This window comes from Ranitomeya variabilis, chromosome 5 (genome assembly GCF_051348905.1).
Source record: "Ranitomeya variabilis isolate aRanVar5 chromosome 5, aRanVar5.hap1, whole genome shotgun sequence".
Lineage (NCBI taxonomy): Eukaryota > Metazoa > Chordata > Amphibia > Anura > Dendrobatidae > Ranitomeya > Ranitomeya variabilis.
The window spans coordinates 23,840,021-23,856,912 of NC_135236.1; the positions used below are offsets into that span (position 1 = coordinate 23,840,021).

Sequence of the window (16,892 nt, forward strand, 5' to 3'; positions counted from 1 at the left end):
CATTACTGGCCATTGCTCCTCCTCCTCTTGCCCTGGTAGCACAGTACAGTCCGCGTGAGCCTCTGATATCTGAGTCTCATTAGGATCACCTCCCGACCAGGGGTTAACATCTGATGATGAGGATCAGGATGCTATTGGGACCATACTTCATCCTGCCCCAGATCCAAGCTAAATACATTTTGGGCATAGGTACAGATTTCCTCATCTTGACTCTGCAAATCTTTTGAGTACAATTCTGATGAACATGGCATAGAATGTGGGAACAGCTTTTCATAATCACCCATCTGTGGTTCCCTGCAGTCAGTTGAACATTTGGCTTATTGGGACGCAGGGGAAAGCAAAGGGAATATGGGTGAAACGTGTGGACTGTACTGGGTGTGATGTTGAGGTGGAAGAAGGAGGAAAGGCCGTTTGAAGCTGCACTTACCATCCACTCGAGTACACGCTCTTTCTGGGCATCATCGACAAGGTGTACCGCAGTGCATCTGACAAAAAAAAGTAGTGATGTAGCCTGTCCAGTAACATTAGATGTCAGTTGTCTTTGCATAGGACGTGACGTTGCTTCACTTGTGCTTTCATCAACATTACCATCTACCCCACGTACACCTTAAACACCAAGCCTAATTCCCATTCCACCAGGGCCTCACTTTTTCCCAGTCATGCTCTGATAGTGTAATAGGAGCACAGTATTAACAGCCAAAAATTAAATTTTAAACTCTGCACCACCTCTGCAAACAGCTGAATTTCAGCAACGGTAAATTCAAATTTGAAACATGGCGTTGTTTCATGTTAGTCACAGAAAAAAAAAAAGTTTCTTTGTACCAAGGATGCTGTAAACATTTTTAATTCAGGTCCCTTGCTGTATGATGATAATAACAGAAGAATGTGTTTGTGGCCTATGTATAAGGCCCATATAACACACTGGATGCTACAAATTCTTTCTAAACTCAGGTCCCTTACTGAATGATGTTAATAACAGAAGAATTTTGTTTGTGGCCTATGTATCAGGCCTCTGTAACAAACTAGATGCTACAAACAATTTTTAGGCTGTGTGCACACGTAGCAGATTTTTCGCATTTTTTTGCAGTTTTTCGCTTCCAGAAAAAAACGCAGCATGTTCATTAAATTTGCGGAATCACGGGGATTCCGCACACTTAGGAATGGATTGATCTGCTTACTTCCTGCATGGGCCTATGCCCACCATGCGGGAAGTAAGCAGATCATGTGCGGTTGGTACCCAGGGTGGAGGAGATGAGACTCTCCTCCACGGACTGGGCACCATATAATTGTTAAAAAAAAAGAATTAAAATAAAAAATCGTGATATACTCACCTGATGGCCCCGGAGTCTTCCCGCCTCTCAGTGGTGCACGCGGCTGCTTCCGTTCCCAGGGATGCTGTGTGTGAAGGACCTGTGATGACATCGCGGTCACGTGAACGTGATGACGTCGCGGTCATGTGACCGTGACATCATCGCAGGTCCTGCACACAAAGCATGTATACGAACGGAAGCCGCTGAGGAGATACAGCTGCCTTCGGAAGGTGAGAATAACCATTTTTTAATTTTTTTTTTATTTTTAACATTCTATCTTTTACTATTGATGCTGCATAGGCAGAATCAATAGTAAAAAGTTGGTCACACTTGTCAAACACTATGTTTGACAAGCGTGACCAACCTGTCAATCAGTTTTCCAAGAGATGCTACAGATCGCTTGAAAAACGCTAGCATTCTGCAAGCTAATTATGCTTGTTTTTAGCGGGAATATGCATGCCAATTCCGCATGCGATATACCCGTGTCAGGAGTTGCAGAATTGCCTTGGAAATGTCCTCGGCAATTCTGCAACGTGTGCACGTAGCCTTAAAGGTAGGTCTCTGACTGTATGACGTTAATAACAGAAGAATTGTATTTTGTGGCCTATGTATCAGGCCTCTATAACACACTTGATACTACAAATTCTTTTTAAACTCAGGTCCCTTACTGAATGATGTTAATAACCAAAGTATTTTTTTGGACCAAGGATCAGGCCTCTAGAACACATTAGATGCTACAAACTATTTTTCAAGTCAGATCCCTTGCTGTGTGACGTTAATAATAGTGATGAGCGAGTCTGTTCGCTACTCTGAGTTTTCCGAGCATGCTAGGGTGATCTCAGAGTATTTTGAGCATGCTTTTATATTATGTTTGTGTCTCCGCAGCTGCATGATTTGCGGCTCCGTCCTGAACACATGCAGGGATTGCCTGTTTGTTAAATGTCTTGTGCAGATGCTCAGAGATCATCTTGAATACCTAGAAATTCTCAAATTTTAAAATTAAATATTTTTTTTTCTTTCTGCTTTTTATAACATTATTAGGTACCACATGGATGATTGAGATTTTAAGCCTCATTCAAAAGAATGGAGACCCAACCTGGAGCAATACTGTACCGAACTGGGAAAGAATACCTTGGATTGAAGAGTTGGATGTTGCCAAAAAGCTACAACAAAGTGAGGAACACCCTCGCCTAATTAGCTGCCACTTGCCAAGACAACTATTTATGAAATCATTTAATGGTTCTAGGGCAAAGGTAAATTATTACACAAAAAGTCATCAAAAGCATTCTGCAATGCTTTAGTGTGATCACATTTGTATTGTTAATATTATATCTAGCAATATAATTATTGTGCCAAAATGAGAAGCACATAACTAGATGTAAAATGTAGATAAAATATATGATGTAATAAGTGCAAGCTGAAGAGAGAAGAAGCACAGTGTAAGCTGTAAGATGTGTGCAAACATTAACCCTTTTACCCCCAAGATGGTTTGAACGTTTAATGACAAGGCCGGTTTTTACAATTCTGACCAGTGTCATTTTATGACACTGATTCTGAGACTATTTTTTCATGACATATTGTACTTCATGAGAGTGGTAAAATTTCTTCAATATAACTTGCATTTACTTGTGGAAAAAAAAAGGAAATTAGGCAAAAATTTGGAAAATGTGGCAATTTTCAAACATTGAATTCTTATGCCCTTAAATCAGAGAGATATGTCACACAATATAGTCAACAAATAACATTTCCCACATGTCTACTTTACATCAGCACAATTTTTTAAACAACATTTTTTTTAGGAAGCTATAAGGGTTAAAAGTTGACCAGTGGTTTCTCATTTTTTCAACAAAATTTACAAAATCATTTTTTTTAGCGACCTTCTCACATTGGAAGTGACTTTGAGGGGTCTATGTGATAGAAAATACCCAGGAGTGACACCATCCTAAAAACTGCATCCCTCAAGGTACTCAAAATCACATTCAAGAAGTTTATTGACCCTTCAGGTGCTTCATAGGAATTTTTGGAATGTGGGAAAAAAATTAATGTTTAACTATTTTTCGCAAAAAATTTCTCTTTAGACCCTTTTTTTTCAGAAGGGTAACAGGAAAAAAATGGACTAAAAAATTTGTTGTGCAATTTCTCATGAGCATGTCGATACCCCATATGTGAAGGAAAACCACTTTTAGGATGCACTGCAAAGATTGGAATGGAAGGAGCGTCTTTTGACTTTTTGAACTCAAGATTTGTTAGAATCCTTTGTGGATGCCATGTCCCATTTGGAAAGTCCCTGTTGTGCATAAACAGTGGAAACCCCTCACAAGTGACCACAATTTAGGAACTAGATCCTTCAAGGAATGTATTTAGATGTGTGGTGCTGGTGAGCACATTGGGTGCTTCACAGAAGTTTATAATATTGAGCTGTGAAAATAAAAAAATAACATTTTTCCCACAAAAATGTTATTTTAGACCCATTTTTTAAATTTCCCTATAGAATTTGTTGTGCAATTTCTCCTGAGTGTGCTGATACCCCATATGTGGGGAAATACTACTTTCGAGGCATATTGCAAGGCTCAGGAGGGAAGAAGCGCCATATTGGATTTTATATTTTGCTGGAATGGTTAGAGGTAGTGTTGAGCGATACTCTCCGATATTTGAAAGTATCGGTATCGGATTGGATCGGCCGATATCCAAAAAATATCGGATCTCGCCGATACCGATACCCGATACCAATACAAGTCAATGGGACAAAAATATTAGAAGTGATCCTGGATGGTTCCCAGGGTCTGAAGGAGAGGAAACTCTTCTTCAGGCCCTGGGATCCATATTCATGTAAAAAATAAAGAATAAAAATAAAAAATATGGATATACTCACCCCTCCGGCGGACCCTGGACCTTAGCAGTGTAACCGGCAGCCTCCGATCCTAAGAATGCAGTGAGTGAAGGATCTTCGATGACGTCACGGTCACGTGAGCGGTCACATGAGTGGTCACGCGACCAATCACAAGACCACGACATCATCGCAAGTCCTGTACACTCACTGCATTCTTAGGAACGGAGGCTGCCGGTTACACCGCTAAGGTCCAGGGACCGCTGGAGGGGTGAGTATATCCATATTTTTTATTTGTATTCTTTATTTTTTACATGAATATGGATCCCAGGGCCTGAAGGAGAGTCTCCTCTCCTCCAGACCCTGGGAACCCTACACTGGGAACTTCCGATTCCGATTTCCGATATCACAAAAATATCGGAACTCGGTATCGGAATTCCGATACAGCGAATATCGGCCGATACCTGATATTTGCAGTATCTGAATGCTCAAAACTAGTTAGAGGGTGTCGTGTTACATTGGCAGAGCTGATTTTACAAACTGCACTCCCCAATGAATTCATCTAGGGGTGCAGTGATCATATTGACACCACATGTGCCTCACGGAATTTTACACCATTGATCAGTGAAGAAAGAATAAATACATTTTTACTGCTAAAATGTTGTTTTAGCCCCAAGTTTTTAATTTTTCTAAGGACTAATAGGATTTTTTTTTTACAACAAACTGAGGTCCATTTTTCTCTGAGTGCGTCAATACCCTGTATGTAATTGGGAAAAAAATTTTCAGGCACATCACAAAGTTCAGAAGTGAAGAAGTGCCATAGTATAGTGCAGACTTTAGTGTTATGGTTGCGGGTGCCATGAACCACTGGGAAAGCCTCTAAGTTGCCTGAACAGCAGAAACTCCCATAAGTGACCCCATTTTACAAACTACACCTCTCAACACATTCATCTAGGGGTGCAGTAATCAAACAGATACCACGGCTGTGTCACAAAATGTTATACCGTTGGGTAGTGAATTATAAATAATTACATTTTTTAACCCCTTAATGACTGCCAATACGTATTTTAACTGACCTGAGATATAAGAGAATAGCCTCCCCATACAGGTGACAATCCAGCATCTGTTGGTTGTGCACTATAGCTGACAACTTGCTGCATCCGCCACGATCAGTGTTTGCACCATCCAAATCTGTTTAACCCCTTAGATGCTGCTGTCAGTAGTGACTACATCATTATAAATGGTTAACAGAGTGTGAGGGCTTCCTCTTTATCCAAATTGGTGCCCTCAGATCATGATTCTGTGGTCCTGATGTTTGCCATGGCACTTCACAACCAAATAGTGGCCTTAGACTCAGACGGCTGTAGTAATCTGTTCAGAAGTTAGAGGCATTTAGGTGGTAAAAATACACATTTTCATTTCTGCCATGCCACTTTGCATTAATTCCTGTAAAGCACCTGAAGGGTTAACAACTAACTGACTGCAGTTTTCAATATGTCAGGGGTGCTGTTTTTAAAATGGTATCACTTTTGGGGTTTTTCTAATATATAGGACCCCTAAAGTCACTTCAAACATGGATAAGTCCTTAAAAAAAGAAATTGTGTAAATTTCCTTGAAAATATGAAAAATTGATGCTACATTTTTAAACCTCGTAAAATGCTAACAAAACAAAATAACATTTTACAAATGGTCCTGATGTAAAGCCGACATGTGGGAATGTTATTTATTAATGGTTCGCTGTGGTGTGACCATCTGGATTAAAGGGATAATCATTCAAATTTAGAAAAGTGCAAATTTTTTAACATTTTACTAAAATTTTGGATACTTTTTATAAATAAACACAAAACATATTGACCTAGATTTACCATTATCATAAAGTATAATGTGTCATGAAAAAATTGTTTCAAAATCACTGGGATTTGTTGAAGCGTTGCAGAGTTATTACCACATAAAATGACACTGGTCAGATTTCAAAAATTTGGCTCCGTCACTAAGGGGTTAAATCTAAATTTTGCTTTAGCCCCAGATTTTACATTTACACACAATACGTGAGTAAAAATGGCACCGAAATTTGTCCCACAATTTCTGCTGAATGTGGCAATACCACGTATGTGGCTATACAGTGCTACTTAGCCATATGGAGAGACTCGGGAGGGATGGAGAGCTATTTGCCACCTGCAGCATATATTTTCCTATATAAAGAGCTTCTAGTTGCTAGAAGAGCAGACTCTCTCCCTCAAGTAATTCAATTTCGGAAATTATGCACCACTGGTGTAGTGACGATTTTGACTCCATGTGTGTATTCCAGAGACAAGCAGCAATGAATGTTGCAGAGTGAAAATTGCAAACTGCTATTGTAGTGACCAATATGTTGTAGTGACCACTACTTTATGCCCAGCTCATGTTTCTGGAGACACGCACCTGTAAGTTAGCCGAGCTCTCATCACTTCAGAAATGCCAAACTTGTGGACACTAAATGTGGATTAGACACACTGGGGCTCAGAAGGGAGGAAGCATTTGGATTTGGGAGCACATAATTTACTGAATTTCTTTTGAGGGTTGAGGAGCCATTTTGATTCTCCAGAGCCTCTGTGCTACCATTAACATGGAAGCTTCTATATTTCCATTAACAGATGATGGATCTGAGTGGGGACTTGCTTTTTTGTGGAATGAGTTAAAGCTTTAGTTAAGAACATTTTACATAACATTTGTGATCACATTTTCCGGCACTCTCCACTAAGCACTTACATCAGGATTTCCACCTAAATCTCTACAATGAGGAAGCAGAGATACTCTGGACTCAGACAACTCTTGGATATAAAATACTACACTCCACTTCGGGAAGATCCCACTAAAAAATACACAGAAGAACTAGCATTAGTCATAAATGGATGTGTTCCTACTTCATCCTCACTGCTGGAACTAATACCAGACAATCCCGAAACAGGTACCTTCTACATGTTGCCTAAAATACATAAAGAAGGTAATCCTGGAAGGCCTATCATCTCTAGTATTGGGAATTAAACTGAGAATATCTCAGGCTTGGTGGAGAACATTCTGAAACCCTTGGTGAGGCGCACACCCAGCTATATCCAGGACACCACGGATATTCTTTGCAAATTGTCAGTGCTGGGCCCTCTTCCAGAGGACACAATACTAGCCACCATAGATGTAGAGCCTCTCGATTCCAACATTCCTCATGAGGATAGAAGGGCAGTATGCAAATATTTCCTTTAAAAAATCTAGCCACAGAACCAACATTGCAATTTATCAGGTTTGTGCTCCATCACAAGTATTTTTCTTTTGGGAACAATTTATACCAACAGTGTATGGGCAGCGCCATGGGAAGCAAAATGTCCCCACAATATGGTAACCTATATATGGAGAAACTAGAGGAGGAGTTTAGATCATCTTGCTCTATTAAACCACTTGCATACTTCCGCTACATTGATGATCTGCTAAAATTCTGGACAGGCTCAAAAGATGATCTGCTCACCTTCCACAATAACTTCAAAAAGTACCACCCCACCATCAAACTCACCAAAAAACTTTTCAAAGTCCCAAATACATTTTCTGGACATGACCATATACATCAAGGAAAATGCCATACAAACATCAATTTACCATAAGCCCACCGGATGTCCGGCATTTAATTCTATTGTTAACCGTTTCTTATCTTAAATGCTAATTTATTATCCTTATGCTATATTCTATAATGTCCTAATCTTACCCTTATGCTATATTCACATTATTCATTAACACTTTATATTCTGTACTGTTGTGATCCTAGTGGTAGAGGATCTCAGAACTTCCAGCTAAGTCCGCAAACACAAAATCTAGCTCATAGGGAGGTGGTAACTAGGCTGACCGAATATCTGATCCTAACACAACAACTAACAGTAGCCGGGGAACGTACCTACGTTGATTCTAGACGTCTCGCACCAGCCGGAGAACTAACTAACCCTTTCAGAGAAAATAAGACCTCACTTGCCTCCAGAGAAGGGACCCCAAAGGTATGATACAAGCCCCCAACAAATAATAACGGTGAGGTAAGAAGAAAAGACAAACGTAAGAATGAACTAGATTTAGCAAAGTGAGGCCCACTAATTAATAGCAGAAAATAGAAAGAGAACTTATGCGGTCAGCAAAAAAACCCTAACAAAATATCCACGCTGAATATCCAAGAACCCCCGCACCGACTAACGGTGTGGGGGGAGAATATCAGCCCCCTAGAGCTTCCAGCAAAAATCAGGAATCACATTGTAAAAAGCTGGAACAAAATAGCAGTAATGCGGATAAACAAAAATAAGGAAGCAGGACTTAGCTTATCTTGCAAAAAGCAGGAGACCAGGAGACAGGAGCCAAAAGACTTAGACTGATTACATCGATTCCAGGCACAAGACTGAGTTTCCAGGAAGTCTAAATAGGAACACCCAAGGCCAAACGACCCAGGTGGGTACAAACCTGGAGAAAGGCAATCCAGGTGTAATACCGCTAGTGATCATAAGAGGGAGCCAAGAAATACAATTCACAACACTGTACATCACCATACTATATTATATCACATTAATTAGACATACATTACTTTCACATATAAAACAGCACAACTGTTTTCACACAGTTCATCTGTTTTCTTCAGGGGCAAGAACAGGGAAAGACAATCCATATCCCTACACTTACAGCTGTCCATCATTAAAGTTATGGCTGAAAGTGTTGGCAACTTTGAAAGTGTTCTAGAAAATGCAGTATTTCTCCCAGGAAATTATTGCAATTACGGTACACGTTTTGTTATACACATGTTTTTTTCCTTTGTGTGTATTGGAGAATCACAAAACACAGAGAAAAAAGAAAATGGACACAAAACCCCAAAATAAACTGGACTAAATTGTTGGCACCTTTCCAAAATTGCTTGTAAATAACTTTTTTCAAGTATTTGATGCTCGTATAAACTCACCTGTGGCAAGTAAGAGATGTGGGCAATATGGAAATCAGAAAAAACATGAAATGGTCAGCTCACCTGGCTAGTACATAGATTCCTAAAGTCCAGGACTCACATGGATATAGGCTGAGGAGCAGCTGCAGGTACAGGAGAAGATAGGTAGAATCCAGCGAGATACTGCGAACTTGTAGTAAAATACAACTTTTAATGAGCCACTTAAAATACAAATATCACCAAATTTTGATCCACCTGATGCAACACTAGCACATTACAGCACAGTGCACACAATGCAATGTTAAGAACAAACGCATTCAGACTTGTATCTTAATGATGGTACATGCTTGGGAGTACTGAAGATTAGTGACGAGTGAACGCACTCACCACTACTCGTTACTCGCCCAAGTATCCCGGTATGAGGGGTACTCGCCGAGCAGCGAGCATTTCCAGGATTATTTGGCGGAACTGGTGTCTCCACCCAGCATTTTTGGCGGACTTTAGAGACCCAATCACAGTGCAGGGATTGTCTGCCAGGCCATGAAACGCCGCAGCCATCTTTGTTGTGGTCATGCAGTGATTGGCTGGGCCATACCGCATCATCCCGAGTATAAGAGACCTGGCGCCACCCTGCTCGCCGCATTCTGTTCCTGTTTCAGAGAGTGTAGGGAGAGCTGCTGCCGAGATAGGGTTAGAATCATGGTTTTAGAGTTAGTGTAGATCTGCAACTGTTCAGTCCACAACTCCTGAGAAACCAACAGTCCTTTTTAGGGCTAATTCGTGGGTCCCAAGATTGCAGCGCTAGGTAGGCAGGGCACAGCATATCCACATCAGTGCAAGGCCTGCAGGCACTGTATGTGCGTCCATTGGTCCCACTGCATCCTGCATTTACTAAATACCTAGCTGTAGATTTCGTTTTTGTTTTTTTTTTCAAAAATTCACCCCCCCCAAAAAAAAAAATGTATACAGTCTGTTATGTCAGGCTGAGGGCTGGTGTTTCTATTTTTGAAAAATCATATTTTCGCAGGCATATACGTGGCACAGTTCTGTTTGCTAGCCTTGTGCCACTCTTTTTTGGGGATTTAAATTCACCAAAGAGCAAAAAAAACACATTAATACAGTCTGTTATGTCAGGCTGAGGCCTGGTGTTTCTGTGTTTGAAAAATTGAAGCTTTGCAGGCTTACTGATAATATATAATTTAGCTCCAAATAAATACATTTGTGTTGAGCTTTTGAAATAGTTCAGTAGTCCATTTAAAATGGTCAAGGCAAGGGGCAAGGGACGGAGAAGTGGATGTGATGCTGATGGTACATGCAGAGGATGAGGACGTTGCCAAGCTGAAGGTGGGCCACAACAAAGACCCACATCTTCTCGCTCGACCTTCCTGTCCCAGTTTCTAGGGGACCGAAGCACACCACTAATGAAGCCAGAGCAGTGTGAAATGGTTGTTGGTTGTAAAGTGGATAATGCTTCCAGTCACATATCCACCACCACCAACACCACCATGTTTTCCACATGGTCAAGTCTGAGTAGCTGTGAGTGTGGTCCGGATATTCCTCACCCTGATCCTCCTTCCTCCCACCATGCCGAGTGCCCTGAGACAACTGATCCCACACTTGGACACTCTGAAGAGCTGTTCAGTTTTCCCTTTCAAGATTCACATCTGAAACCCGATAAAATTTGTAGAATTTGACTCAATCTTTGCATTGTCTGTCTGTATGTGCCACTCTAAGCATGTAGAACAGAAAGACGAGAAGAGATCTGTCTGAGGACTTGAAAACCAAAATTGGGAAAAAAAAACATTCTGAAGGCTACAAGTCTATCTCCAGAGATCTTGTTGTTTCTTTGTCGACTGTGAGCAAAATGATAAAGAAGTTCACAACCCATGGCACTGTAGCTAATCTGGCACTGGACCTAATCACCCTCGATGTGGACGGCAGAGAAAAATTGATGAAAGGTTGCAGTGCAGGATAATCTGAATGGGGAAAAAGCAGCCCCAATCAAATGAAAAGAACTACAAGCTGTCCTGCAGGCTCAGGGGGCATCAATATCAACGCTAGTTATTCATTGACATTTGAATGAAATGAAAATAACCGGCATGGCAGGAGACCTAGGTGGCCCCACTGCTGACACAAAGACATAAAAAATCTAGACTGCAGTTTGCATAATGTGTGTAAGCCAAAATCTTTCTTGTAAAGTGTCTTGTGGACAGATGTGACAAAGATAGAGCTTTTTTTATAGACCACATCATTCTACTGTTTACCGAAAATGGAATGAGGCCTACAAAGAAAAGAACACTTTGCCAGCAGTCAAATATAGTGGAGGCTCAAAGATGTTTGTGGGTTATTTTGCTGCCTCTGGCACTAGGGCCTCCACTGTATGCTGGCAGCATGAAATCTGAAGATCACCAAAGGATTTTGGGTTGCAATGTAGTGCGTAGAAAGTGAAGTTTGTGCCCTAGGTCATGGGTCTTTCAGCAGGACAACGACCCTAAACATACTTCAGGAAGCACCCAGAAATAGATGGAAATACAGCACTGGAGAGTTCTGAAGTGGCTAGCAATGAGTCCAGATCTAAATCTCAATGAACAATTGTGGAGAGATTTTAAAATTGCTGTTTGGAAAAGGCGAATTCAAATATGAGAGATGTTTAGCAGTTTGCAAAAGAAGAGTGGTCCAAAATTCCAGTTGGGAAGTGTAAGAAGCTTGTTGATTTTGTAGTGCAGTGGTGTTCACACTGTGTGGTAATGAGACTGACACAGTAAAGAACAACATAAATACTGTATCTTTATTGTCCAAAACTCACAAATGAAAACCGCTATGTTCTGGATCGCAGCCGTGCGTCAAAACAGTCTGTTTCCGAGGCCAGTTGCTGTGGGTGATTGCACCACTGTGTCACGCTGAAGGGGGGCAGGCACCAGGCCTTTGCTTCCTTTGGCTCAGTGTTAACTTTAAACACAAGCCGGATGTTGCAGAGCCACCTGCTCTGCAGCTTGCAAACCAACATTGACACACTCAACCCTTTGCTGCAGGGGTTTTTTAATTGGAATCTGTGGCCATGGACCACTGTAGTTCTGTAGTTCACTTAAATCTGCCTTGGCCTAATAGCTTGAGCAAGGACACACTTACTTTTATCCTGCACTGCCACTACAGCCATGTCTATGACTGCAATGCCCTCCCGCATATCATTTTCTTCACTGCCTCACTGTTGTTATAGGAAGAGATTTATATCAGTTATTTCTAAAGGGTTTGCAACCAAATATTAAGTGGAGGGTGCCAACAATTTTGTCTGGACCATTTTGGGGGTTTTGTGTGAAAATATGTCCAATTTGTATTTTTTTCTCTCTTTTTTGCTTTGTTCCAATATACACAAAATAAATAAACATGCATATGACAAAACATGTGCAATTGCAATTAATTTCTGGAAGAAATACTTCATTTTCTGGAACAATTTCAAGGTTGCCAACACTTTCGGCCATGGTTGTATGTACAGAATAATGATTGGGAAGAATAACGTTCAATTCCTCCTAATGACCAGGCTTTCATATCTGCAGGTCAAGAGCGTTGGGGCACATGATAGTTTCCCCTTTAATATTTTTTAAAAATGTATTTTTACACTTCTATTTATTTTAATGTACTTTGGGGAACCTGAACCAATGACTGCTTGATTGCTTATAATATTCACATCAATGCTACAGCATTGTTGTACATAGTGAAAAACCATCAGTCTCTTTTATCATTACCAGTCTGCAAATGGACAACACGGGAGATAGGTCATACAGAAAAAAGTGCTTTGTGTGACAGTGAGTCACTCCTCATGGACAAACCTTGAGTTAGGATAATAAGGATTCTGAGGTAAATGGCCAGGAGGGCACATCATAAACAGAGAGCAAAGACAAAAGCATAGTCAAGTAATAGTTTGAGGTCAAAATACAGGGAGAAGAGAGGAATAAAGCAGAAGGATTAGACAAATAGATGGTGAGAACAAGGTCCAAGGTAAGGCAGTGATAGATCAAAAAGCAAGGCACTTAGCACAGGGAAAACAATCCACACAGAGCTGAAGCTACGACTGACAACTGTCTGGGACTGCCAACACAGTTAAATAGCTGTGCAATCAAGTGAATGGGCAGCAGATGGCGAAAGCTCAGCACCTCACAATCTCAGACTGGATGGCTGAGCTGTCAATACAAACACAGACAGCTCAGCACACCGCTACACTGGACAACTGAGCTGTCAATCAATGTCAGAAATACTAAGGGTTGGAATCATTACACTACTCCCTCTTCTTGGGGGGCCACCAGATCCCCAGGGAACCTTAGACAGAAGGCCCTGACTAACCACTTGGCCTTCACCTCTCGACTTGGGAACCAGGATCTCTGTTCAGATCTATATCCCATCCAGTGAGGTGAATGAGGTATTGGGGGAAATTTTTTACCTTACGAAAGTATACAATGCTGCACATCACGTACCCTAAACTGCGATTATAAATGACTGGGGGAGGTGAGAATGAGGGAGGCACTTCCACGGGGACAAATTCCTTCAACAAGGATTTATAGAAAATGTTAGGGATGCAGCAAGATGGAAGAACCTTAAACCTACATGCCACCTGATTGACCACTTCCAGAATATCATAGGGACTGATGAACTTCAGACCCAACTTCGGCAAAGGTACCTTAAGTTTATTGTTCCTTGATGATAGCCAAACCCTATCTCCAACCTTTTAAAACAGGACCCACCGAACATCTTCTATCGGCATTTCGTTTTCGGGGAATCTGATTGCTCCCAATATTCTTTTGAACCTGCCTCCAGATATACCTATGTCTCACAGCGACTTCCACGTCAGGACATTCAGAACAAATCTTATAAAACTGCTACAAAGCATCCTAAAATTTGTTTAAAAAATTGATCTGTCCTCTCAGTCTGGTTTCAAAGGTAGTAGGCAGAGAAAAATGACAAGTCAATCTTCAATTTACAACAAACAGCTCTCCAGTAGTGTTGAGCGAGTGTGCTCGTTGCTCGGGTTTTCGAGTATTTATGGAAGCTGAATGATTTACAGCTACTAGCCTGCTTGATTATATATATATATATATATATATATATATATATATAACTATTATTATTATTATATAATTATATATATATATATATATATATATATATATATATATATATATATATACATATATATATTGTAGCATGGCTAAAGGGTGTGTAGTCGACGGGAGGTATGTGCCACATAAGTGCCTTGTTGCTGTAATGTAGCCCGGAGTATTTCTTTGTTGTATATAACCATGTATATATGTGTGTTCCAGGACCTGTGGTGATGTCAGACCACATGGCTAATCATGTGATGGGTTACTGGGTGTGGTTAGCTCTATATAAGAGAGGCAAATGCTTAACACAGGGGATATGTGTGGAGGTGAAACCCTCCTGAGTGTGTTAAGGCTACAGGACTGAGACTGGTGGACTGGACACTTTGTTTTTCTTTTCCTGAACTAAAGGCTATTTGTTTGCTGTTATTTTTCCATGTGGTTTATGACGTAATAAACCCTGTGAACTTTAAAGGAACGTGCCTCCTGAGTGTCAGCCGTCGCACCTGAGTGAGTGAACTCCCTACAATATATATATATATATATATATATATATATATATATATATATATATATAATATTATACATTATGATAGCCTTGATAGCCAATAGAAGAAGTGTCAGACTACGGGATAAATTGGTGAGAAATAGGATTACCAAGCCTTATCAAAATTGGTTGAGTGCTGCGATACCTAAAGGCAAACCATAAGTGTGGACACTGCCCCATGTGCAGGCAGCACAGAACAGAACGGTCTTTGCACATTGGAGCGATAAGACACACAGTGAATGACTTTATAACATGCAGGACGGACCACGTAGTTTACGTGGTTTTCTGCCCTTGCAGATATTATTACATAGGTAAAACAATCAGACCTATGTTTGTGCGTTTTCGTGAGCATTGCCGTTCAATAATTACAGGTAAGGGGGTACCAAGACTAATTGCCCATGTAAAAGAGAAGCATGGGGGCTGCCCTGATTGTTTAAGTTTCGCGGGATTAGAAAAAATTAGTTTACCTACCAAAGGGGGTGATCTGGACAATCTGCTGCTTAGAGCCGAGGCGAAATGGATCATGCGCAGTAATGCGATGGGTCCCTTGGGTTTTAATGACAGAGTGGATCTCTCAATATTTCTCTGAAGAGATTGGAAGACTATGGATAAATGATAACAATAGCAGGTACCGCTAGAGGGAAGGAAATAGTATGGTAGATGGCTAATCTAAAGGTTATTGCTAAAGTTCGCAAACATGTATATATGTAATATCAAGTGAATTTGGTTTTTGTCCGTGTAGTTATAAGCTATTGTTCTAATTTAATAATGAAATTATGCTTAAATGATATTGTTTTTAATTGTGCCTTTTAAGAGTGTTTTAAATTTGGTGGGAGGACTTGCAGGTGGAGGTGGGTGTCATGGCCGGCACTATATTTCCACTGTCTTGCTCTCACACTGAGTGACCCGTAGAAGCGCAAGCACAGCGCGAAACGGCCGTCGTCTCCTTCCTCCCCTGCTCACACGAGCTTCGGCTCCGACGTTCCCGGCCATGAATTTTATTCAAATATATTGCCAATAAAGACTGAATTCTGAAGACCGGTGAGTGCCCTCTACTTTTTTGCTTTTGGATTATATATATATATATATATATATATATATATATATATATATATATATATTTGTCCTTCCCTGCTCACATGAGCTTTTTCTCCCCCGGCCGCAACCACTTCTCTGGATGTTTCGTTTGTAATAAAGGAATTATATTTTTACTGAAGACCGGTGAGTGCCCGCATTATTTCTTTCTTGAAAACTTTATATATATATATATATATATATATATATATAATATTATACATTATATATTACATTATATAGGTCGGAGATGAGTGGAAGCTGGTATGTATTTTTAACTGTGATTTTGTCTTGGAAATCAAGGCAAGAATAATCAAGCAGCTATAGGGGAGTAAGACGGACAGATATACAATAACTCTTTCATAAACTTTCATTAACATATTCATTCATGGCTGTCCGTTCAGGCCCTGACAAATTGTAAAGGTGAGCTTTAGGTAATTTGTCACCCGGGACAAGATTATTAGCACAATCAGAAGGGCAATGGGCAGGTAGTATCTCCCCATCATTTTCCGAGAACACAGCTCTGAAGTCCTGCAGGAACCCTGGCACCCCCTTCAGAGTAGCGGAGCATATTTGTACCAATTTTAGACATTTATTGTAACAACTGGGGCTCCATTTAACAATTTCCCTCTGACATCAATCAATAACAGCTTTGTGAAGAAGCTGCCATGAATGTCCGAGTCCCAACACAGCAGCTAAATTATAAAAAAAAAACAGTATATGGAATTAGAGTGAAATGCTCCAACTTGTAGAGTGAAATCCACCTTTACACTCTTGACCAAATTCCAGACTAACGATGTCTTGTCAATGGCAAAAATTTGAAAGGGTCTTTCTAAACTAACTTTCACTAATCCTAACTTTAAATCCAGTCCCAAATCAATAAAGTTAGCGGCAGACCCGCAATCAGTGAATGCCAATGCTGATAACATCTGGGTCTTCAAGGACAACATCACTACCCCATCAGAGGAAGAAAAAGGCACCCAGACTCTGACGTTCTCCCAATGGTTTGATTGCCGGAGATGAGTTGGGCACTTCTTGAGAAAATATCCTGTGAGATGACAGTACAGACAGAATCCAAGATCTTATCTACATTTTTACTTCACAACAGGAA

General features: G+C 40.5%; 1 protein-coding gene across 1 annotated transcript in view; it reads left to right on the forward strand.

Annotated features, from left to right (window-relative positions):
- The window catches only part of LOC143774208 (sulfotransferase 2B1-like), a 222,842-nt gene that overhangs the window by 86,143 nt on the left and 119,807 nt on the right, over positions 1 to 16,892 (forward strand). The window contains exon 3 of the mRNA XM_077261588.1: positions 2,352 to 2,563. Within this exon, the coding sequence (XP_077117703.1) occupies positions 2,352 to 2,563 (212 nt within the window). The remainder of the gene's footprint in view (positions 1 to 2,351; positions 2,564 to 16,892) is intronic.